At 62.3% G+C, this 21,400-nt stretch overlaps 2 protein-coding genes across 3 annotated transcripts; one reads left to right on the plus strand and one right to left on the minus strand.

The window, feature by feature from the left end:
- Nucleotides 1–49: 49 nt before the first annotated feature.
- On the plus strand, nt 50–16,258 carry CS (citrate synthase). 2 transcript variants are annotated; one of them, XM_064735001.1, is made up of 11 exons: nt 50–185; nt 1,944–1,991; nt 2,628–2,735; nt 2,825–2,890; nt 4,436–4,567; nt 5,611–5,799; nt 7,490–7,689; nt 9,932–10,061; nt 11,102–11,203; nt 13,306–13,515; nt 15,467–16,258. In XM_064735001.1, exons 1-11 carry the CDS (start codon nt 132–134, stop codon nt 15,635–15,637), a joined length of 1,410 nt encoding a protein of 469 aa, XP_064591071.1. In that variant the 5' UTR covers nt 50–131; the 3' UTR covers nt 15,638–16,258. The 2 variants fall into 2 exon arrangements, with proteins under 2 accessions (XP_064591071.1, XP_064591072.1); XM_064735002.1 differs by lacking the exon at nt 15,467–16,258 and adding an exon at nt 14,612–14,721.
- An 84-nt stretch (nt 16,259–16,342) lies between these two features.
- LOC135459241 (coenzyme Q-binding protein COQ10 homolog A, mitochondrial) lies at nt 16,343–20,138 on the minus strand. Its single transcript, XM_064735008.1, has 3 exons — nt 19,897–20,138; nt 17,618–17,719; nt 16,343–17,526 (listed from the first exon to the last, which is right to left on the minus strand). The coding sequence occupies exons 1-3, from the start codon at nt 20,080–20,082 to the stop codon at nt 17,359–17,361; spliced, it is 456 nt and encodes a 151-aa protein (XP_064591078.1). The 5' UTR covers nt 20,083–20,138; the 3' UTR covers nt 16,343–17,358.
- Nucleotides 20,139–21,400: the final 1,262 nt, after the last annotated feature.

A 21,400-nucleotide genomic window follows, 5' to 3' on the forward strand; every position in this document is an offset into this window, starting at 1 on the left:
CCGCCCTCACGTTGAGGACCCCCGGCCGCCGCCGCTCCGGCCCCGCTCCCGCCCCGGCCCCGCACCCGGTCCCGGCCCCGCTCCCGGTCCCGGCCCCGTTCAGCCCCGGCCTGTCCCGTCCCGGTACCGCCATGACGCTCCTCGCCGCCGGCAGCCGGGCGGCCGCGCGCCTCCGCGGCCCCAAGGTGAGCGCGCCCGGCCCGGCCTCGCCGCGCCGCGCCGCGCCTTAAAGGGGCGACGCCGCGGGGGGAAGGGAGAGCGGGGGGGTCCGGTTCTTAAAGGGGCGACGCGGGGGGCGCTGCCTTAAAGGGGCCGCGCGGTGGCGGCGGAGGAGGGGGGATGGGACCGGGGTGACCGCGATCGGCATCGCGACCGGGATCGGGACCGGGGTGGGCGCGGGGCCGCAGCGGCAGCACGTGGTGGGAACCGGCGCCGGGCGCTTCTCAGAGCCGGGGGCACCGGGAGTGGCTCGGGGGGCACCGGGCCCGCTCCACGCCCGGGGAGCTCCGGTGCTGCCTCAGCCTCGGGGCAGCCCCGCTGGAAGATCCGGTCCCGCCGCTTCCTCTCGTTGTGCAGCGCTGGGCGTGGGGGGCCCCGGGAGCCCCGCACCGGCCCCGGGAGCCCGCACCCGGTGGCACCGGCAGCAGGGGGGGTAGAGGCGGGGACCGTCCCCGCCGCCTCCGCCACCGCCCTTCCCCAGCGTCTCGGTGCCGTAGAGGACACCGGGGTCACAGCGAGGGGACCCCCGTGCGCCGGTACCGGGCCGGAGGAGCAGCCCCGGCCCCTCCGGTGTGTTTGCCTTGGCCGCGGCCCCGGCGTTTCGTAACGGGCGCTGCGGTGTCTTTATCGACCGGGCGATATTTTGGGATATTCCCGATGCCCCACTTGGCCCTGCTCCCCGTTAAACCGAGCGGACCGGGGCCGCCCCCCTGGCTTGAACCGTGATCCCGACCTTCCTCCTCCTCATCCTCCTCCTCCTCCCCTCGTCCCGACCCCGCAGCCCATCGGAGGCCCCGCACCCCCGGGCACAACGGGAACCACCGGGAGGGTCCCGCTGTGCCCCCGCTGTGCCCCCTCCGGCCGGTGCCCGGTGTCACCGCCACCACGTGTGACCTTGAGCCGGTGGCACCTCGGTGACAGCCGGGACGAGCCTTGGGGACCCCCAAAACGGGGGTGACACCGGGGGGGTGACACCGGGAGTGACACGGCGGCGACAGCGGCCGCCTTGACCTTGGGCTCGCCGCCGCCTCCGCCTCCATTGTTCCGCCGGCATTTTCCCTTCCCGGTGCCGCCTGTTGCGGGGGGGACACGGCCTCGCCACCGGCCACGGCCACGCCCGCCACACCGGGGACCCCCTAACCGGACCGGGGGTTCCCGGGGAACCGGGGGGGACACTTTGGGGGGGTTCTACAGCGCGGCCCCCCCGCGTTCTCCCGGCAGCCAGCGGAAAAACCGAGTCATGTTCTGGCTCTGCCGCAGGCGCTGCCGCAGCTCCGGGCCCCGGGGGATCGCCGGTGTGCTCCGGTGTGTCCCCGGTGTCCCCCGGTGTGTCCCCGGAGCGGGCGCTGCCAAGGCCGGGCTGTGTTCCCGCGGTGTTCCCGGGGAGTCCCCGCGGTTCCCGGTTCCCACGCGTGGGCGAGGAACAAAGTTCGGATTCCCCGGCTCAGGAAAACCGCGGCCGTTCCTGGCCGGGCGCGGCTCCAGCAAGGAGAACCCGCGGTGCCCGTGCCAGCGGCGGCTCCCGGGGGCAGCGCGGGGCCGCCCCGGCTGATCCCGGCTTGATCCCGGCTTTGATCCCGCTTTGATCCCCGCCCGCGTGGGCGAGGCTCCAGCGTCCTTGGGAACCGGGGTCTCACCTGGGGGGGGGCTCATGTGGCTGCACCCCCTCCCCAAAATGGCTGTGCCCTGGTGACAGGGGGGTCTCTGTGTCCCTTGTCCCACAGAATGCACCGTGTGTCCTCTTGGCCGCTCGCCACGCCAGCGCCACCACGGTAAGGGGGGTTCTCTGCTGTGACCCCCACCCTGTCACTGTTCCCGTAACTCCTCTGCCCTGTGGCTGCCTCTCCTGAGAGCCCTCTCCAAGGGGAGGCCATTTGTCATCCTCTTTCTTGTCCTCATCTTTCTTGTCACCTCCTCTGCCCTAATCCCCCTCCTGTTGCTCGTCTCCAATGGGAGTTCCCTTTCCTGTCACCCTTCTTAGAGGGGGATCCTCTTCCATCTCCTGTCACCCCTTTCCTATAATTTCTTTCCGGTGTCCCCCTCTCCACTCACTCCTCTTCAAGGGGGGGACCCTCTCCCATCTCCCGTCCCCTCTCCCCAAGGGGAGCCCCCTGTTCTGTTGCCTCTTCTCCCGTCACCCCCTTTCCTGTACCCACCTCTTTTCTCACCCCTCTCCAAGGGGTGTCACCTCTCCTGTCACCCCCATTCCTGTCCCCATCTCTTTTGTCACCCCCTTTCCCATCACCCCTCCAAGGGGAGTCCCTTCTCCTCTCATGTCACTCCCTCTGCTGCCCCACATCTTCTGTCCCCCCCTCCATTGCCACACCTTCTCCTTGTCCCCCTTCTCCTGTCACCCTCTCTGCTGTGCTCAGCCCCTCTCTCTCACACCGCTGTCCCTTTGTCCCCAGAACCTCAAGGACGTTTTGGCCACCATGATCCCCAAGGAGCAGGCCAAGATCAAGAGCTTCAGGCAGCAGCACGGCAGCACGGCCATCGGCCAGATCACCGTGGACATGGTGAGTGTGGGGACACCGGGGACGTTGGGGACATTGGGGACACCGGGCACTGCCACCGGCCCTCACCGTGAGCTCCCGGTCCCTTGCAGGTGTACGGCGGCATGAGGGGCATGAAAGGGCTGATCTACGAGACCTCGGTGCTGGATCCTGATGAGGTAGGGCCCTGTTCCACCCATTTCCACCCCATCCCAGCCCATCCCACCCGTTCCCAGTCCTTCCCACCCAGTCCAGCCCATCCCAGCCCATCCCGCTCATTCCCACCCCATTCCCAACCACTCCCACCTTGTCCCTGCCCATCCCACCAAGTCCTGCCCCATTCCCAGCCCATCCTACCTCAGCCCACCCATTCCCACCCTGTCCCTACCACATTCCCATCCCATCCCAGCCTGTCCCACACATTCCCACCCTTCCACTCATCCCACCCACTCCCACCCTGTCCCTACCCCATTCCCACCCCATCCCCAGCTCACTCCCACCCATTCCCAGCCCATCCCATGCCATTCTCACCCCATTCCCAGCCATCCCACCCATTCCCATCCCGTCCCTACCCTCTTCCCACCCCATCCCAGCCTATCCCACCCATTCCCACCCTGTCTCTGCCTATCCCAGCCCATCCAGACCTGTCCCCACCCAGTCCAGCCCTTCCCCACCCATTCCTACGCTGTCCTTACCCCATTCCCAGCCCTGTCCCACCCTGTCCCACCCCATCCCATCCCACCCCATCCCACCCCATCCCATCCCATTCCCATCCCATCCCATCCCATCCCATCCCATCCCATTCCTGGCCCATCCCACCCTGTCCCAGCCCATTCCCACCCCATCCCAACCCATTCCCACCCTGTCCCCACCACATTCCCGTCCCATCCCAGCCTCTCCCACCCATTCCCAGCCCATCCCACCTCATCCCACGCCATTCTCACCCCATTCCCACCCTGTCCCAGTCCATCCCACCCATTTCCAGTCCATCCCACCCATTTCCAGTCCATCCCACATGGTCCCACCTCATCCCAACCCTTCCCACCATGTCCCACCCATTCCCACCCTTTCCCTACCCGTTCCCATCGCATCCCACCCTTCCCTACTCCATTCTCACCCTGTCCCAGACCATTCCCAGCCCATCCCACCCCATCCCACCCATTCCTACTCTTCCTATCCTGTTCCCAGCCCATCCCACCCACTCCCACCCATCCCAACCCATTCCCATCCCAGCCATTCCTACCCTGTCCTAGTCTATCTCACCCATTCCCTGCCCATCCCACCCATTCCCACCTCATCCCAACCCATTCCCACCCCATCCCAACCCATTCCCATCCCAGCCAATCCACCCTGTCCCTACTCCATTCTCACCCTGTCCCAGACCATTCCCACCCCATCCCACCCCGTCCCACCCATTCCTACTCTGTCCCTACTCTGTTTCCAGCCCATCCCAGCCATTCCCACCCTGTCCTAGTCTATCTCAGCCATTCCCTGCCCATCCCAACCCATTCCCATCCCAGCCAATCCCACCCTGTCCCTACTCCATTCTCACCCTATCCCACTCTGTCCCAGTCCATTCCCAGCCCTTCCCACCTCATTCCCACCCATTCCCAGCCCACTCCCACCCCATTCCCACCTCATCCCCCTCATTCCCATCCCATTCCCACCCAGTCCCAACCCCTCCCCACCCCATTCCGGCCCCCCCTGACCCTCCCTGCCCGCAGGGGATCCGTTTCCGCGGCTACAGCATTCCCGAGTGCCAGAAGAAGCTGCCCAAAGCCGCGGGGGGAGAGGAGCCGCTGCCTGAGGGGCTCTTCTGGCTGCTGGTGACCGGAGAAATCCCAACCCAGGAGCAGGTACTGCTGGGGAGGGGGCTGGGGAGGGGTCTGAGAGACCCCAGACCCGAGAGGGGGCTGGGAAATGGCTGAGGGGAGGGTCTGAGAGCCCCCAGACCCAGGAGAAGGCTGGGAAACGGCTGAGGAGGGGTCTGAGAGACCCCAGACCTGAGAGAGGGCTGGGAAATGGCTGAGGAAGGGTCTGAGAGACCCCAGACCCAGGAGGAGGATGGGAAATGGCTGAGGTGGGGTCTGAGAGGCCCCAGACCCAGAACGTGGCTGGAAAACACCTAAGGGGAGGCTGGCAAACAGCTCAGGGGAGTCTGACAGCCCCCAGACCCAGGAAGGCGCTGGCAAATGGCTGAGGGGGGGCTGGGAAACACCTGAGGGGGGTCTGAGAGCCCCCAGACCCAGGAGGGGCTGGCAAACATCTGAAGGGGGGGCTGGCAAACATCTGGGGGGCTCTGGCAGCCCCCAGACCCAGGAAGGAGCTGGGAAACGGCTGAGAGGGATCTGAGAGACCCCAGACTCTGGAAGGGGACTGGGAAATGGCTGAGGGGGGGTCTGAGAGCCCCCAGACCCACAAGGGGACTGGGAAACGGCTGAGGGGGGATCTAAGAGCCCCCAGACCCAGGAGAAGGCTGGAAACACCTGAGGGAGAGCTGCCAAATGCCTGAGGGGGGTCTCAGAGCCCCCAGACCCAGGAGAAGGCTGGAAACACCTGAAGGGTGGGTCTGAGAGCCCCCAGACCCAAGAGGGGCTGGCAAACACCTAAGGGGGGGCTGGCAAACAGCTCAGGGGAGTCTGACAGCCCCCAGACCCAGGAAGGAGCTGGGAAACGGCTGAAGGGGGGCTGCGAAACACCTGAGGGGGAGCTGCCAAATGCTTGAGGGGGGTCTGAGAGCCCCCAGACCCAGGAGGGGCTGGCAAACATCTGAAGGGGGGGCTGGCAAACATCTGGGGGGCTCTGGCAGCCCCCAGACCCAGGAAGGGGCTGTGAAACACCTGAGGGGGGCTCTGCCAGCCCCCAGCCCCACATCTCAGCCCCCGTCCCGTCCCCGTAGGTGACCTGGCTGTCCCGGGAGTGGGCCAAGCGCGCAGCTCTGCCCTCGCACGTGGTGACCATGCTGGACAACTTCCCCACCAACCTGCACCCCATGTCCCAGCTGAGCGCCGCCGTCACCGCCCTCAACAGCGAGAGCAAGTTCGCGCGCGCCTACGCCGAGGGCATCCACCGGGCCAAGTACTGGGAGGTAAAGGGTTGGAATTAAATGTTATATTGGAATTAAATACCAATATAACCAAATGGGACGTGCCTGGGATCCTCTGGCTCTTGCTGCTTGACCAAAGGCAGCAGCTGTGGTGGTTTCACTTCCCTGACTGATCCATGCCCAGGATGGAGCTGCCCCACGTTGGGCGCCAAAATATTGGAATTAAATACCAATATATTGGAATGAAATACCAAAATATTGGAATGAAATACCAAAATATTGGAATGAAATACCAAAATATTGGAATGAAATACCAATATATTGGAATTAAATACCCATATAGCCGGATGGGATGTGCCTGGGATCCTCTGGCTCTTGCTGCTTGACCAAAGGCAGCAGCTGTGGTGGTTTCACTTCCCTGACTGATCCGTCCCCAGGATGGAGCTGCCCCACGTTGGGCGCCAAAATATTGGAATTAAATACCAATATATTGGAATGAAATACCAAAATATTGGAATGAAATACCAAAATATTGGAATGAAATACCAATATATTGGAATGAAATACCAAAATATTGGAATGAAATACCAATATATTGGAATGAAATACCAATATAGCCAGATGGGATGTGCCTGGGATCCTCTGGCTCTTGCTGCTTGACCAAAGGTGGCAGCTGTGGTGTTTTCATCTTAGGGGTGTCTTCCCTGATTGATCCGTCCCCAGGATGGAGCTGCCCCACGTTGGGCGCCAAAATATTGTAATTAAATACCAATATATTGGAATGAAATACCAATATAGCCGGATGGGACGTTCCTAGGCTTACCCAGCCCTTGCTGCTTGGCCAAGGGTGGCATCTGTGGTGGTTTCACCTCAGAGACACCTTTGGCTGGCTGGATATTGCAGCAAAAGTGAGGGTGCCACCTCAGGGGTCTCTTCCCTGACTGATCCATCCCCAGGATGGAGCCGCCCCACGTTGGGCGCCAAAATATTGGAATTAAATACCAATATATTGGAATTAAATACCAATATAGCCAGATGGAACGTGCCTGGGTTTGTCCAGCCCTTGCTGCTTGACCAAAGGTGGCAGCTGTGGTGGTTTCACCCCAGAGACACCTTTGGGCAACTGGATCTGTGGTGTTTCACCCCAAACACAATTTTGGCCATCTGGATGTGTGGTGTTTCACCCCAAACACAATTTTGGCTGGCTGGGTGTGTGGTGTTTCACCCCAGAGACTGTGATGGTGTTCACAGGGGTCTCAGGTTGAGGGAAGAGATGAGGATCTGACTCCATGTTTCAGAAGGCTTGATTTATTATTTTATTATATATATTACATTAAAACTACACTAAAGAATAGAAGAAAGGATTTCATCAGAAGAATAGAATAGCAAAGAATGATAACAAAGGTTTGTGGCTCAGGCTCTGTCTGAGCCAGCTGGGCTGTGATTGGCCATTAATTAGAAACAACCAACATGGACCAATCAAAGATCCATGTGTTGCATTCCACAGCAGCAGATAATCAATGTTTACATTTTATTCCTGAGGCCTCCCAGCTTCTCAGGAGAAAAAAATCCTAAGGAAAGGATTTTTCATAAAAGATGTCTGCGACACCTGGGGAAGGAACTGGGATAACTGAGACAAGCGACACACAGAGTACGGGGGAATTGCTGAATTTTGGGGTGGGTTTGGGTGCTGGGGGGTCAGGGGAGCACGCTCTGACCCCTCTGGTGGCAGTTTGTGTACGAGGACGCCATGGATCTGATCGCCAAGCTGCCCTGCGTGGCCGCCAAGATTTACCGGAACCTTTACCGGGAGGGCAGCGGCATCGGCGCCATCGACCCCAACCTGGACTGGTCCCACAACTTCACCAACATGCTGGGCTACACCGACCCCCAGTTCATCGAGCTCATGAGGCTCTACCTCACCATCCACAGGTGGGAGCAGGGCTGGGGGTGGGCCTGGGGTGTCACCAGGGGAGGGGGCTCTGGAGGGGCTGTGCTCTATAGGGGAGGGGGCTCTATGGGGCTCTGTAGGGGCTGTGCCTTATAGGGGAGGGGGCTCTGGAGGGGCTGTGCTCTATAGGGGAGGGGGCTCTATGGGGCTCTGTAGGGGCTGTGCCTTATAGGGGAGGGGGCTCTGTAGGGGCTGTGCCCTCTGCCATATAGGGGAAGGGGCTTTGTGGGGGTTCTGGGCTCTGCCCTATAGGGGAGGGGTCCCTGTAGGGGCTCTGGGGCTCTGTAGGGGACCAGTCCCTATAGGGGAGGGGGCTCTGTAGGGGTTGTGCCTTATAGGGGAGGGGGCTCTGCCTCACCATCCACAGGTGGGAGCAGCTGGGGATGGGCCTGGGGTGTCACCAGGGGAGGGGGCTCTGTAGGGGTTGTGCCCTCTGCCATATAGGGGGAGGGGCTTTGTGGGGGCTCTGGCCTCTGCCCTATAGGGGAGGGGGCTCTGTAGGGGCTGTGCCCTCTGCCATATAGGGGAAGGGGCTTTGTGGGGGTTCTGGGCTCTGCCCTATAGGGGAGGGGGCTCTGTAGGGGTTGTGCCCTCTGCCATATAGGGGAAGGGGCTCTGTGGGGGCTCTGGGCTCTGCCCTATAAGGGAGGGGTCCCTGTAGGGGCCAGTCCCTATAGGGGAGGGGGCTCTGTAGGGGTGGCTGAGCACTGCCCTATAGGGGAGGTGTTCCTGTATAGGTCTGGGGTCTGCTCTGTAGGGGAGGGGGCTCTATGGGAATCTGGGCTGTGCCTTATAGGGGAGGGGTCCCGGTAGGGGCTCTGGGCCTCTATGGGGACTCTGTGGGGGCTGTGCTCTATAGGGGAGGGGGCTCTATGGGGCTCTGTAGGGGTTGTGCCTTATAGGGGAGGGGGCTCTGCCTCACCATCCACAGGTGGGAGCAGCTGGGGATGGGCCTGGGGTGTCACCAGGGGAGGGGGCTCTGTGGGGGCTCTGGGCTCTGCCCTATAGGGAAGGGGCTCTGTGGGGGCTCTGGGCTCTGCCCTATAGGGGAGGAGGCTCTGTTGGGCCCTGGGCTCTGCCATATAGGGGAGGGGTCCCTGTAGGGGCTCTGGGGCTCTGTAGGGGACCAGTCCCTATAGGGGAGGGGGCTCTGTAGGGGCTGTGCTCTATAGGGGAGGGGGCTCTATGGGGCTCTGTAGGGGTTGTGCTCTATTGGGGAGGGGGCTCTGCCTCACCATCCACAGGTGGGAGCAGCTGGGGATGGGCCTGGGGTGTCACCAGGGAGGGGGCTCTGTAGGGGCTGTGCCCTCTGCCCATAGGGGAGGGGGCTCTGTAGGGGCTCTGGGGCTCTGTAGGGGACCAGTCCCTATAGGGGAGGGGTCCCTGTAGGGGCTCTAGGGGCCAGTCCCTATAGGGGAGGGGGCTCTGTAGGGGTGGCTGAGCACTGCCCTATAGGGGAGGTGTTCCTGTATAGGTCTGGGGTCTGCTCTGTAGGGGAGGGGGCTCTATGGGAATCTGGGCTCTGCCCTATAAGGGAGGGGTCCCTGTAGGGGCTCTGAGCCTCTATGGGGCTCTGTAGGGGCTGTGCCCTATAGGGGAGGGGGCTCTGTGGGTGTCACCAGGAGCAGGCAGGGCTGGGGTTGAACCAGGCTGGCAGCCCCATGCCCCCACCCCCCAAAACCCTGTGGGAGCTGTCTGTGGGGTGAGGATGGAGCTGTCTGTGGGGTCAGATGGAGCTGTTTGTGGGGTCAGATGGAGCTGTTTGTGGGGTCAGATGGAGCTGTTTGTGGGGTCAGATTGAGGATTGAGCTGTTTTGGGGTCAGATTGAGCTGTTTTGGTGCCAGGATGGAGCTGTCTGTGGGGCGAGGATGGAGTTCTTTTGGGGTCAGATGGAGCTGTTTGTGGGGTCAGGACTGAGCTGTTTTGGGGCCAGGATCGGGCTGTTTTTGGGGTCAGGACTGAGCTGTCTGTGGGGTCAGGACTGAGCTGTTTTTGGGGTCAGATGGAGGTGTTTGTGGGGCGAGGATGGAGCCTTTTGGGGTCAGATGGAGCTGTTTTGGGGTCAGATGGAGCTGTTTTGGGGTCAGATGGAGCTGTTTTGGGGCCAGGATCGGGCTGTTTTTGGGGTCAGATGGAGCTGTTTTTGGGGTCAGATGGAGCTGTTTTGGGGCCAGGATCGGGCTGTCGGTGTCTCTGGGGTGCTCACGGGCTCTCCCCCGCAGTGACCACGAGGGCGGGAACGTCAGTGCCCACACGAGCCACCTGGTGGGCAGCGCCCTGTCCGACCCCTACCTGGCCTTCGCCGCCGCCATGAACGGCCTGGCCGGGCCCCTGCACGGGCTGGCCAACCAGGTGGGGCCTGCTCCGTGTCCGTGTGTCCTTCCCGTCCGTGTGTCCTTCCTGTCCGTGTGTCCTTCCTGTCCGTGTGTCCTTCCTGTCCGTGTGTCCTTCCTGTCCGTGTGTCCCTGCTCCCTGTCCGTGTGTCCTTCCTGTCCGTGTGTCCCTGCTCCCTGTCCGTGTGTCTTTCCTGTTTGTGTGTTCCTGTCTGTGTGTCTCTGCCCCCTGTCTATGTGTCCTCCTTCCTGTCCATGTGTCCCTGTCTGTGTGTCCTTCTCCCTGTCCACATGTCCATTCTCTCCCTGTCCGTGTGTCCCTGCTCCCTGGCTGTGTGTCCTCCTTCCTGTCTGTGTGTCCCTCCTTTCCCTGTCCATGTCTCCCTGTCCGTGTGTCCTTCCTGTCCGTGTGTCCCTGCTCCCTGTCCGTGTGTCCTTCCTGTCCGTGTGTCCCTGCTCCCTGTCCGTGTGTCCCTTCTCTCCCTGTCCGTGTGTCCCTGCTCCCTGTCCGTGTGTCCCTGCTCCCTGTCCGTGTGTCCTTCCTGTCCGTGTGTCCCTGCTCCCTGTCTGTGTGTCCTTCCTGTCCATGTGTCCCTGTCTGTATGTCCTTCTTCCTGTCCGTGTGTCCCTCCTCTCCCTGTCCGTGTGTCCCTCCTTGCCCTGTCTGTGTGTCCCTGTCCGTGTGTCCCTCTTCTCCCTGTCTGTCTGTCCCTCTCCCTGTCACTCTGTCACTCTTGTCCATGTCACTTTCCCTGTCCATGTCCCTCTCCCATCCCTGTGACCCTCTGTCCCCATGTCCCCCTGTCCCTCTGTCCCTCTGTGTCCCCATCCCCACATCCCTCTATCTCCTTGTCTGTCTGTCCCTGTGTCCCCCTGTCCATCTGTCCCTCTCCCCCCCATTCCCTGCCCTCACTCCCTCCTTTCCCGCTGTCTGTCCCCATCCCCCTGTCCCTGTGTCCCCCTGTCTGTCTGTCCCCATTCCCTCACCCCCTCCATCCCCCTGTCCCTGTGTCCCCCTGTCCGTCTGTCCCCGTTCCCTCACTCCCTCCATGCCCACAGGAGGTGCTGCTGTGGCTCACGGACCTGCAGAAGGAGCTGGGCAAGGACGTGTCTGACGAGAAGCTGAGAGATTTCATCTGGAACACGCTCAACTCGGGCAGGGTCAGCCTGGGGGCCTGCTGGGGCTCAGGGGGGCTCAGGGACCATCCTGGGGCTCAGGGGGGCCCTGCTGGGGCTCAGGGGGGCTCAGGGACCATCCTGGGGCTCAGGGGGGCTCAGGGGCTGTTCCAGGTCCCGTTTCAGGGCCCATCCCAGGGCTCAGGTCCCATCCCAGGGGCTCAGTTCCCATTCCAGGGGCTCAGGAGCCGTTCCAGAACCTGTTCCAGGGCTCAGGGGGGCTCAGGGACCATCCTGGGGCTCAGGGGGGGCTCAGGGGCTGTTCCAGGTCCCGTTTCAGGTCCCATCCCAGGGCTCAGGGGCTGTTCCAGAGCTCAGGGGGCTGTGCTGGGGCTCAGGTCCCGTCCCAGGGGCTCAGGTCCCATTCCAGAACCTGTTCCAGGGCTCAGGGGGGCCCTGCTGGGGCTCAGGGCTGTTGTTCCAGGGGTTCAGGGGCTGTTGCAGAGCTCTGGGCCCATCCCAGGGCTCAGGGCCCGTTTCAGGCCCATCCCAGGGCCCATCCCAGGGCTCAAGGGCCGTTCCAGGGTTCAGGGGCCATTTCAGGGCCTGTTCCAGGGTTCAGGAGCCGTTCCAGGTCCCATTCCAGGGTTCAGAGCCCATCCCAGGGCCCATCCCTGAGCTCAGGGTGGCTGTGCTGGGGCTCAGGTGCCATTCTATGGCTCAGGGCCTGTTCCAGGTCCTATTCCAGAGTCCCAGGGTCTGTTCCAGGGCCCACCCCAGGGCTCAAGGGCCATTCCAGGGCCCACCCCAGGGCTCAGGGTGGCTGTGCTGGGGCTCAGGTGCCATTCTATGGCTCAGGGGCTGTTCCAGGTTCCATTCCAAGGCCCATCCCAGAGCTCAGGGGCCAATTCAGGGCCTATCCCAGGTGCTCAGGGTGGCTGTGCTGGGGCTCAGGGACTGTTCCAGAGTCCCAGGGGCTGTTCCAGGGCCCATCCCAAGGGCTCAGGAGCCATATCAGGGTCCCAGGGACTGTTCCAGGTCCCATCCCAGGGCTCAAGGGCCATTCCAGGGGCTCAGGAGCCATTTCAGGGTGCCAGGGTCTGTTCCAGGGCCCATCCCAGGGCTCAGGAGTCATTTCAGGGCCCACCCCAGGGGCTCAGGGCCCACCCCAGGGCTCAGGGTGGCTGTGCTGGGGCTCAGGTGCCATTCTATGGCTCAGGGGCTGTTCCAGGTCCTATTCCAAGGCCCATCCCAGAGCTCAGGGGCCATTTCTGGATCCCAGGGGCTGTTCCAGGGCCCACCCTAGGGCTCAAGGGCCATTCCAGGGTCCCAGGGGCTGTTCCAGGGCCCATCCCAAGGGTCAGGAGCCATCTCAGGGTCCCAGGGTCTGTTCCAGGGCCCATCCCAGGGGCTCAGGGCCCACCCCAGGGGCTCAGGGTGGCTGTGCTGGGGCTCAGGTGCCATTCCATGGCTCAGGGTCTGTTCCAGGGCCCATCCCAGGGCTCAGGGACCGTTCCAGGGTCCCAGGGTCTGTTCCAGGGCCCATCCCAAGGGTCAGGGGCCATTTCAGGGTCCCAGGGTCTGTTCCAGGTCCCACCCCAGGGGCTCAGGAGCTGTTCCAGGGCCCATCCCAGAGGCTCAAGGGCCATTCCAGGGCCCACCCCAGGGGCTCAGGGGCCATTCCAGGGTCCCAGGGTCTGTTCCAGGGCCCACCCCAGGGGCTCAAGGGCTGGTTCAGGTCCCGTCCCAGGGACTCAGGGCCCCCCCCAGGGGCTCAGGGTGGCCATGCTGGGGCTCAGGTGCCATTCCATGGCTCAGCGTCTGTTCCAGGGCCCATCCCAGGGGCTCAAGGGCCGTTCCAGGGCCCATCCCAGGGCTCAGGAGCCATCTCAGGGTCCCAGGGTCTGTTCCAGGTCCCATCCCAGGGCTCAGGGTGGCTGTGCTGGGGCTCAGGTGCCATCCCAGAGCTCAGGAGTCATTCCAGGGCCCACCCCAGGGGCTCAAGGGCTGTTCCAGGTCCCATCCCAGGGGCTCAGGGCCCCCCCCAGGGGCTCAGGGTGGCCATGCTGGGGCTCAGGGCCCACCCCAGTGCTCAGGAGCAGCTCTGCCCCCCATCCCTGCAGCAGCTGTGACCCCAATGCCCACAGGTGGTGCCAGGCTACGGGCACGCGGTGCTGCGCAAGACGGACCCGCGCTACACCTGCCAGCGGGAGTTCGCCCTCAAGCACCTGCCCAAGGACCCCCTGTTCAAGCTGGTGGCTCAGCTCTACAAGATCGTGCCCAACGTGCTCCTGGAGCAGGGCAAGGCCAAGAACCCCTGGCCCAACGTGGATGCCCACAGCGGGGTCCTGCTGCAGGTGAGCGCTGGGTGCTGTGTGCCTCTGGTTGTGTCTGTGCTGTCTGTCCTTTTCCTGTCAGTCTGTCCATGTGTCCCTTTTCATGTCCACATCCCTCTCCCTGTTCTGTCCTTTCTCCTATGTGTCCCTCTCCCTGTCTGTCCATCCCTCTCCCTGTCTGTCCTTTGCTCTGTGTGTCCCTCTCCCTGTCTGTCCTTTTCCTGTCAGTCTGTCCTTTTCCTGTCAGTCTGTCCATGTGTCCCTTTGCATGCCCACATCCCTCTCCCTGTTCTGCCTTTTCTCCTATGTGTCCCTCTCCCTGTCTGTGTCCATCTCTCTGTCCCTCTCCCTGTCTGTCCCTTTTCCTGTCAGTCTGTCCTTTTCCTTGGCCACACATCCCTTTGCACGTCCACATCTCTCTCCCTGTTCTGTCTGTCCTTCCTCTTGTCCACATGTCCTTCTGTGCTGTCTGTCCTTTTTCCTGTCAGTCTGTCCTTTTCTCTGCCTGTGCATCCTTTTCTGTGTCCACATCCCTCTCCCTGTTCTGTCTTTCCTCCTGTCCATGTGTCCCTGTCTGTCCTTCCCTCTCCCTGTCTGTCCTTCCCTCTCCCTGTCTGTCCTTCGTTCTGTGTCCCTCTCTCTGTTCTCTTTCCTGTCTGTGTGTCCCTCTCCCTGTCTGTCTGTCCCTTTTCATGTCAGTCTCTCCTTTTCCTTGGTCACGTATCCCTTTGCACATCCTCATCCCTCTCCCTGTTCTGTGTGTCCTTCCTCTTGTCCATGTGTCCCTGTCCCTGTCTGTGTGTCCTTCTCCCTGTCTATCCCTTGCCCTGTCTGTCCATGTCTGTCTGTCCCTCTCCCTGTCTGTCCTTTGTCCTGTGTGTCCCTCTCTCTGTTCTCTTTCCTGTCTGTCTGTCCCTCTCCCAGCCCATTCCTCTCCCCATCCCTCCATCCCTTCCTCCCTCTCCCTGTTTCCCTCTCCTTGCCCATTTGTCCCTGTCCCACCTGTCCCTGTGTCTGTCTGTCTCTCTGTCCCTCTGTCTGTCTGTCCCTCTGTCTGTTTGTCCCTCTGTCTGTCTCTCTGTCTGTCTGTCCCTCTGACCCCGCTCTGTCCCCGCAGTACTACGGCATGAAGGAGATGAATTACTACACCGTTCTCTTTGCTGTGTCCTGAGCTCTGTTCTCCTTCCTGTCTGTCCGTGTGTCTGTCCCGCCTGTCCCTCTGTCTGTCTGTCTGTCCCTCTGTCTGTCTGTCCCCTCTGTGCCCGCTCTGACCCCGCTCTGTTCTCCTTCCTGTTTGTCCCTCTGTCTGTCCCTCTCCCTGCCCATCCCTCTCCCCATCCATCCCTCTCCCCATCCCTCCATCCCTTCCTCCCTCTCCCTGTTTCCCTCTCCTTGCCCATTTGTCCCTGTCCCACCTGTCCCTGTGTCTGTCCCTGTGTCTGTCTGTCTGTCCCCTCTGTGCCCGCTCTGAACCCGCTCTGTTCTCTTTCCTGTCTGTCTGTCCCTCTCCCTGTTCTCCTTCCTGTTTGTCCCTCTGTCTGTCCCTCTCCCAGCCCATTCCTCTCCCCATCCATCCATCCATCCATCCATCCATCCATCCATCCATCCATCCATCCATCCATCCATCCATCCCTCCATCCCTTCCTCCCTCTCCCTGTTTCCCTCTCCTTGCCCATTTGTCCCTGTCCCACCTGTCCCTGTGTCTGTCTGTCTCTCTGTCTGTCTGTCCCCTCTGACCCCGCTCTGTCCCCGCAGTACTACGGCATGAAGGAGATGAATTACTACACCGTTCTCTTTGCTGTGTCCTGAGCTCTGTTCTCCTTCCTGTCTGTCCGTGTGTCTGTCCCACCTGTCCCTGTGTCTGTCTGTCTGTCTGTCTGTCTGTCCCTCTGTCTGTCTGTCTGTCTGTCTGTCTGTCCCTCTGTCTGTCTGTCCCTCTGACCCCGCTCTGACCCCGCCCTGTCCCCCGCAGTACTACGGCATGAAGGAGATGAATTACTACACCGTTCTGTTCGGCGTTTCGCGAGCTCTGGGCGTTCTGTCGCAGCTCATCTGGAGCCGAGCCCTGGGCTTCCCCCTGGAGAGGCCCAAATCCATGAGCACCCAGGGCCTGATGCAGCTCGTGGGCTACAAATCGGCCTGAGAAGGGACGGGGACGGGGACGGGGCTCCCCCAGGGAAGAACGCAGCACTGCCGGGCCCGGCCCGGCCACCCCCGCCACTGAACCCCCCTCGGGACCCCCAGCCCACCCTGGGGTCCCCCCACACCCCGCCCCGCTGCTTGGGGGGGGGTCTGCAGAGCCCCCCGCCCACCCCAGCAGCTCTCACTGCGCACACTGGGAGCCCCCCCGGGCTCCCCACACATTGGGAGCCCCCCCCCCGGGTTCCCGCATTGCTGGGCTGGGTGGGGGGGTCCTGGCAGGGTTTTGGGGAGGGGGTCCCACCCTCCTGCCCCCCCCTGCAGCCCCCCGAGAGGGGTTCAGTCCAGCCCCGTGTCCGGGCCCCCCCGCAGGGACTCGATACACTCCTCATCCTCCCCTGGCCGTGCCCCCCCCGTGTTTGTGTGACCCCCCCAGTGCCCCCCAACCCTGCCTGAAGCCCCTGGGAGCCAGAGCTGGGACCCCTCCCCACGCCCCCCACCCACCCTGGAACCCACCCTGAAACCCACCCTGAAACCCACCCACCCCGGCTCCTCGCAGCTCTCGGGCACTTCTGTACAAACAACAACAAAAAAATGCAAAATAAATGTTTTTATTAACAAACCACCCCCCCCCTCCAAATCCCTTCCCTTGGTGCCCCCACCCCACCTGGGGGTCCCAGCATGCAGCCCCCACCCCAAAACCCCCCCTCAATGAGGAGCAGGAGGCTGCTGACCCTTGGAAAATTCTCTTTATTGGCCTGGCCAAGCCTTTCCTTCCTTGGGCCAGGGGGGGCTCGGGGACCCCCTCACCCCCCTGTGGTTAAAGGGGAGGGGGGAGGAGCTGAGACCTTCCCACCCCCCCCCCCCAAAATAGGGGTGGGGTCGCTGGGGGGGGGGGGGGGACCGTGGGGGTGATGGGGGGGGGCAGCAGGAGCCGCCCCCTCCCCACCCTGTGCGTGTGGCTTGTGCAAAGTGTGCGATGCTTTTGGGTGGGTGGGTGGGGGGCTCCTCCTTCCCTTTTTTTGTTCCTTGGGGAGGAATTGGGGAGGGGGTCCCAGCAGCTTTTCCCACCCCCTCCCTGTTCCTCTACCGGAGCTGCCCCCATTGGGGCCCTCCAGCTTGGCTGAGGAGTTTAAAAAGAACCAAAAAAAGGGTAAAAAAAAAAAAAAATTAACCAAAATTTAAACCTCAAAATCAGCTCCTGGGATTAGGGGAGGGGTCCCAGCAGCTTTTCCCTCACCCATCCCAGAGCACAGCAGGAGCTGCCCCCATTGAGGCCCTCCAGCCTGGCTGAGGAGCTTAAAAACAACAACAAAAAAGGGTTAAAAATAAAGAAAAAAAAAAAAAAACTAAACCAAAACTTAAAACCTAAAATCAGCTCCTGGGATTGAGGGGAGGGGGCTCACTGCAGCTTTTCCACCCCCTCCCCATTCCTACCAGAGCTGCCCCTATCAGGGCCCTCCAGCCTGGCTGAGGAGCTTAAAAAGAACCAAAAAAGGGTTAAAAAAAAAAACAAAAAAAAAAAAAAAACCAAACCAACAACGAAACCAAACCTTAAAACCCCAAACCAGCTGCAAAATCAGCTGCTGGGATTGAGGGCAGGGGGCTCACAGCAGCCCCGGGGGGGGCGTTGAGGCAACAGCAGCGGAGGAGAGAGAGAAACGCACTTGGTTGAATAAATATTTTTGGGGGGGTTTGGGCTCGGGGCGGGCCCCGCTCCGCCCCTCACGTCTGGTGCACCTCGTGGAACATCAGCTCCCGCGGGATTCGCGTCTCGGGCCCGAAGGTTTTGGCCGCTCGGCGCTCGAAGGCGGCCACCATCTGCTTGACCACCTCGTCGAAGAACACGGTGGCCAGCTGGGAGTGCAGCAGGGAGCGGAACTCGAAGGAGATCTGAGGAGGAGGAGGAGGAGGAGGAGGAAGAGGTGAGGGTGGGTGAGCTCCGCCTTCCCCCGGGGGGGGCAGAGCCGGGCCGGGCTCGTACCGAGAAATCCACGGTGCTGGTGCGGGGGTAGCCGGGGATGCCGGGGCTGAAGCGCCAGTTGGTCTCCAGGTGGTTGAAGAGGCGCCCGTCGGTGCAGACGGCCTGGGAGGGAGAGACGGGGATCAGGGGGCACCGGGAGCTCAGGGGGGCACCGGGATCAGCCCGGCCTGGGAGGGAGAGACGGGGATCAGGGGGGCACCGGGGAACACCGGGATCAGCCCGGCCTGGGAGGGAGAGACGGGGATCAGGGGGCACCGGGAGCTCAGGGGGGCACCGGGGATCAGGGGGGCACCGGGATCAGCCCGGCCTGGGAGGGAGAGACGGGGATCAGGGGGCACCGGGGATCAGGGGGGCACCGGGGAATACCGGGATCATCCCGGCCTGGGAGGGAGAGACGGGGGATCAGGGGGGCACCGGGATCATCCCCGAGGATGGGAAACACTCCCAGATTCAGCCCGGCCTGGGGAGGGAGACACCGGGGATCAGGGGGCACCGGGATCAGCCCGGCCTGGGGAGGGAGAGACCGGGATCAGGGGGGCACCGGGGACCACCGGGATCAGCCTGGCCTGGGGAGGGGGAAACGGGAGCTCAGGAGGGCAACGGGATCATCCCCGAGGATGGGAAACACTCCCAGATTCAGCCCAGCCTGGGGAGGGAGAAACGGGAGCTCAGGAGGGCACCGGGATCATCCCGGCCTGGGGAGGGAGAGACGGGGGATCAGGGGGGCACCGGGAGCCACCTGGGACCACCGAGATCAGCCCAGCCTGGGGAGGGGGCACCGGGAGCTCAGGGGGGCACCGGGAGCTCAGGGGGGCACCGGGATCAGCCTGGCCTGGGGAGGGGGAAATGCTCCCATTCCCCCCATGCTCCCCATTTCTCCCCCCATTGCCCCCATTTCCTCCCAATGATGAGCTCAGGGGAGCACCGGGATCATCCCCGAGGATGGGAAAACACTCCCAGGTCCAGCCTGGCCTGGGGAGGGGGAAATGGGAGCTCAGGGGAGCACCGGGGAGCACTGGGATCAGCCCGGCCGGCGGAGGGGCACCGGGAGCATCCCCGAGAATGGAAAACCCTTCTGGATCCAGCCCGGCCTGGGGAGGGGGAAACGGGAGCTCAGGGAGGCACCGGGATCATCCCCGAGGATGGGAAACACTCCCAGATTCAGCCCAGCCTGGGGAGGGGGAAATGGGAGCATCCCTGAGGATGGAAAACCCTCCTGGATCCAGCCCGGCCTGGGGAGGGGAAATGGGAGCTCAGGGAGCACCGGGATTGTCCCCGAGGATGGGAAACTCTCCCGGCTCCAGCCCGGTCTGAGATTCCCCCGGTGCCACGTCCTGGACACCTCTGAACTTCCCCGGGCACTTCCAAAGCCTGAGAGCTCCTTCCGTGGGGAAATTCCAAATTGAACTGCCCTGGAACAACCCGAGGCTGATTCTCCTTCTCTTGGTGTTCCCTGGGAGCAGATCCTGACCCTGGGGTGAAAATTCCCCCCTGAACCTCCTGTTCCAGGCAGTTCCAGAGCCTGACCACCTTTTATTCCTCCTGATGTCCATCCTGATCCTCTCCTGGAGGAATTGGAGTTTTGGGGTGAAAGTTCCCCCCTGAGCCTCCTGTTCTCCAGGCAGTTCCAGAGCCTGACCACCTTTTATTCCTCCTGAAATTCCATCCTGACCCTCTCCTGGAGGAATTTGGGGCTGCTCCACCTCATCCTGGAATTCCCTGGGAGCAGATCCTGACCCTGGGGTGAAAATTCCCCTCTGAACCTGCTCTCCAGGCAGTTCCACCACCTTTGCCAAGAGGAAATTTCCTTGGTGTCCAACCTGAACCTCTCCCCTGGGAGCAGATCCTGACCCTGGGGTGAAAATTCCTCCCTGAGCCTCCTGTTCCAGGCAGTTCCAAAGCCTGACCACCTTTTATTCCTCCTGATGTCCATCCTGAACCTGCCCTGGAGGAATTCAGAGCTGTTCCTTCTCCTGCTGTTCTGGGAGCAGATCCCAACCTCACTCTCCCATTAAGGACTCGTGGGGTGAAAATTCCCCTCCTGCACCTCTTTCCCTCCAGGCAGTTCCAAAGCTTGACCATGAGGAAATTCCTTTTTTCATGTCCATCCTGAACCTGGGACTGCTCCTTCTCCTCCTGCTGTTCTGGGAGCAGATCCCAACCCTGCTCTCCCATTAAGGGTGAAAATTCCCCCCTGATCCTCCTTCCCTGCAGGCTGAGCCCCTTCCCAGCTCCCTCAGGGTTTCTCCAGAAGCTTCTCCAGCCCGTGCTGAGCTCACCTTGACCAGGTGGGGCCGCACCAGGGTGACGATGGAGGTGTAGCGCTCCAGCACGGGCGGGAACCCCACCTCCAGCTGCGCCTTGAGGTGGCCCTGGCGCCGCGACACCACCACGGATTTCTTGCACCAGGGCACGAAGTTCTTGTAGTCCTCCACGTTGGCCACCACGTCGTACATCTCCTGCATGGAGTACCTGGGGCGGAAATGGGGCTGGGGTTGGGCTGGGATTGGGGTTGGGGTCAGGATTAGGGATGGGATTGGGGTTGGGGTCAGGATTAGGGATGGGATCGGGGCTGGGGCTGGAGTTAGGACTGGGGTCAGGGCTGGGGTTGGGGCTGGGATTGGAGTTGGGACTGGGATTGGGGTTGGGATTGGGGCTGGAATTGGGGTTGGGGTAAGGGTTGGGATTGGCGATGGGGTTGGAATTGGGATTGGGGTTGGGATTGGGGTTGGGGTGAGGGTTGGGGTCAGGGTCGGGATTGGGGATGGGGTTGGAGCTGGGGTTAAGGTCAGAACTGGAGTCAGGACTGGGGCTGGAATTGGGGTTGGGATTGGGGTTGGAATTGGGATTGGGGTTGGGGTTGGGGTCAGGATTAGGGATGGGATTGGGGCTGGAGATGGGACTGGGCTCAGAGTTGGGATTGGAGCTGGGGCTGAGGTCAGAACTGGAGTTGGGACTGGGGCTGGAATTGGGTTGGGATTGGGATTGGGGTCAGGGTTGGGATTGGGGATGGGATTGGGTTGGGGTCAGGATTAGGGATGGGATTGGGGATGGAGCTGGAGTTGGGACTGGGGTCAGGGCTGGGGTCGGGGCTGGGGTTGGGGCTGGGGCTGAGGTCAGAATTGGAGCTGGGACTGGGGCTGGAATTGGGGTTGGGATTGGGATTGGGGTTGGGATTGGGGTTGGGATTGGGGATGGGATTGGGGATGGGATTGGGGTTGGGGTCAGGGTTGGGACTGGGGTCGGGGCTGGAGATGGGATTAGAGCTGGGGTTGAGGTCAGAACTGGAGTTGGGACTGGGGCTGGAATTGGGGTTGGGATTGGGGTTGGGGTCAGGATTAGGGATGGGATTGGGGCTGGGGCTGCAGTTGGGGCTGGGGTCAGGGCTGGGGTTGGGGCTGGAGTTGGGATTGGGCTCAGGAGTTGGGGTCGGGGTTGGGATTGGAGCTGGGGCTGAGGTCAGAACTGGAGTTGGGACTGGGGCTGGAATTGGGGTTGGGGTCAGAGTTGGGGTCAGGGCTGAGTTGGGACTGGGCTGGGATTTGGGTCAGGGTTGGGATTAGGGTCACAGTTTGGGGTTTGGAGTTGGGGGTGGGGGGGCAGAGTTTTGGGGTTGGGGCTGAAGCCAGGTTGGGGTCGGGGTAGGGTTGGGCTGGGGTTTGGGGGGTCTGAGTTGGGGTTGGGGGGCGGGGTTTGGGCTTGAGATTTGGGGTGGGGCGGGGGTTTGGGTCGGGCTGGGGGTGGGGTTGGGGTTGGGGTCAGAGTTGGGGTGGGGCTGAAGCC

This window comes from Zonotrichia leucophrys, chromosome 29 (genome assembly GCF_028769735.1).
Source record: "Zonotrichia leucophrys gambelii isolate GWCS_2022_RI chromosome 29, RI_Zleu_2.0, whole genome shotgun sequence".
NCBI classification, from domain to species: Eukaryota; Metazoa; Chordata; class Aves; order Passeriformes; family Passerellidae; genus Zonotrichia; species Zonotrichia leucophrys.

Coding starts and splice junctions, on each gene's coding strand:
- CS (XM_064735001.1), top strand. CDS start 132: ATGACGCTCCTCGCCGCCGGCAGCCGGGCGGCCGCGCGCCTCCGCGGC. Junction 186..1,943: donor CGCGCCTCCGCGGCCCCAAG/GTGAGCGCGCCC, acceptor CTTGTCCCACAG/AATGCACCGTGTGTCCTCTT. Junction 2,891..4,435: donor CGGTGCTGGATCCTGATGAG/GTAGGGCCCTGT, acceptor CCCTGCCCGCAG/GGGATCCGTTTCCGCGGCTA.
- LOC135459241 (XM_064735008.1), bottom strand. CDS start 20,082: ATGCAGGAGATGTACGACGTGGTGGCCAACGTGGAGGACTACAAGAAC. Junction 17,720..19,896: donor TGCGGCCCCACCTGGTCAAG/GTGAGCTCAGCA, acceptor TCTCCCTCCCAG/GCCGTCTGCACCGACGGGCG. Junction 17,527..17,617: donor CCAGCACCGTGGATTTCTCG/GTACGAGCCCGG, acceptor CCTCCTCCTCAG/ATCTCCTTCGAGTTCCGCTC.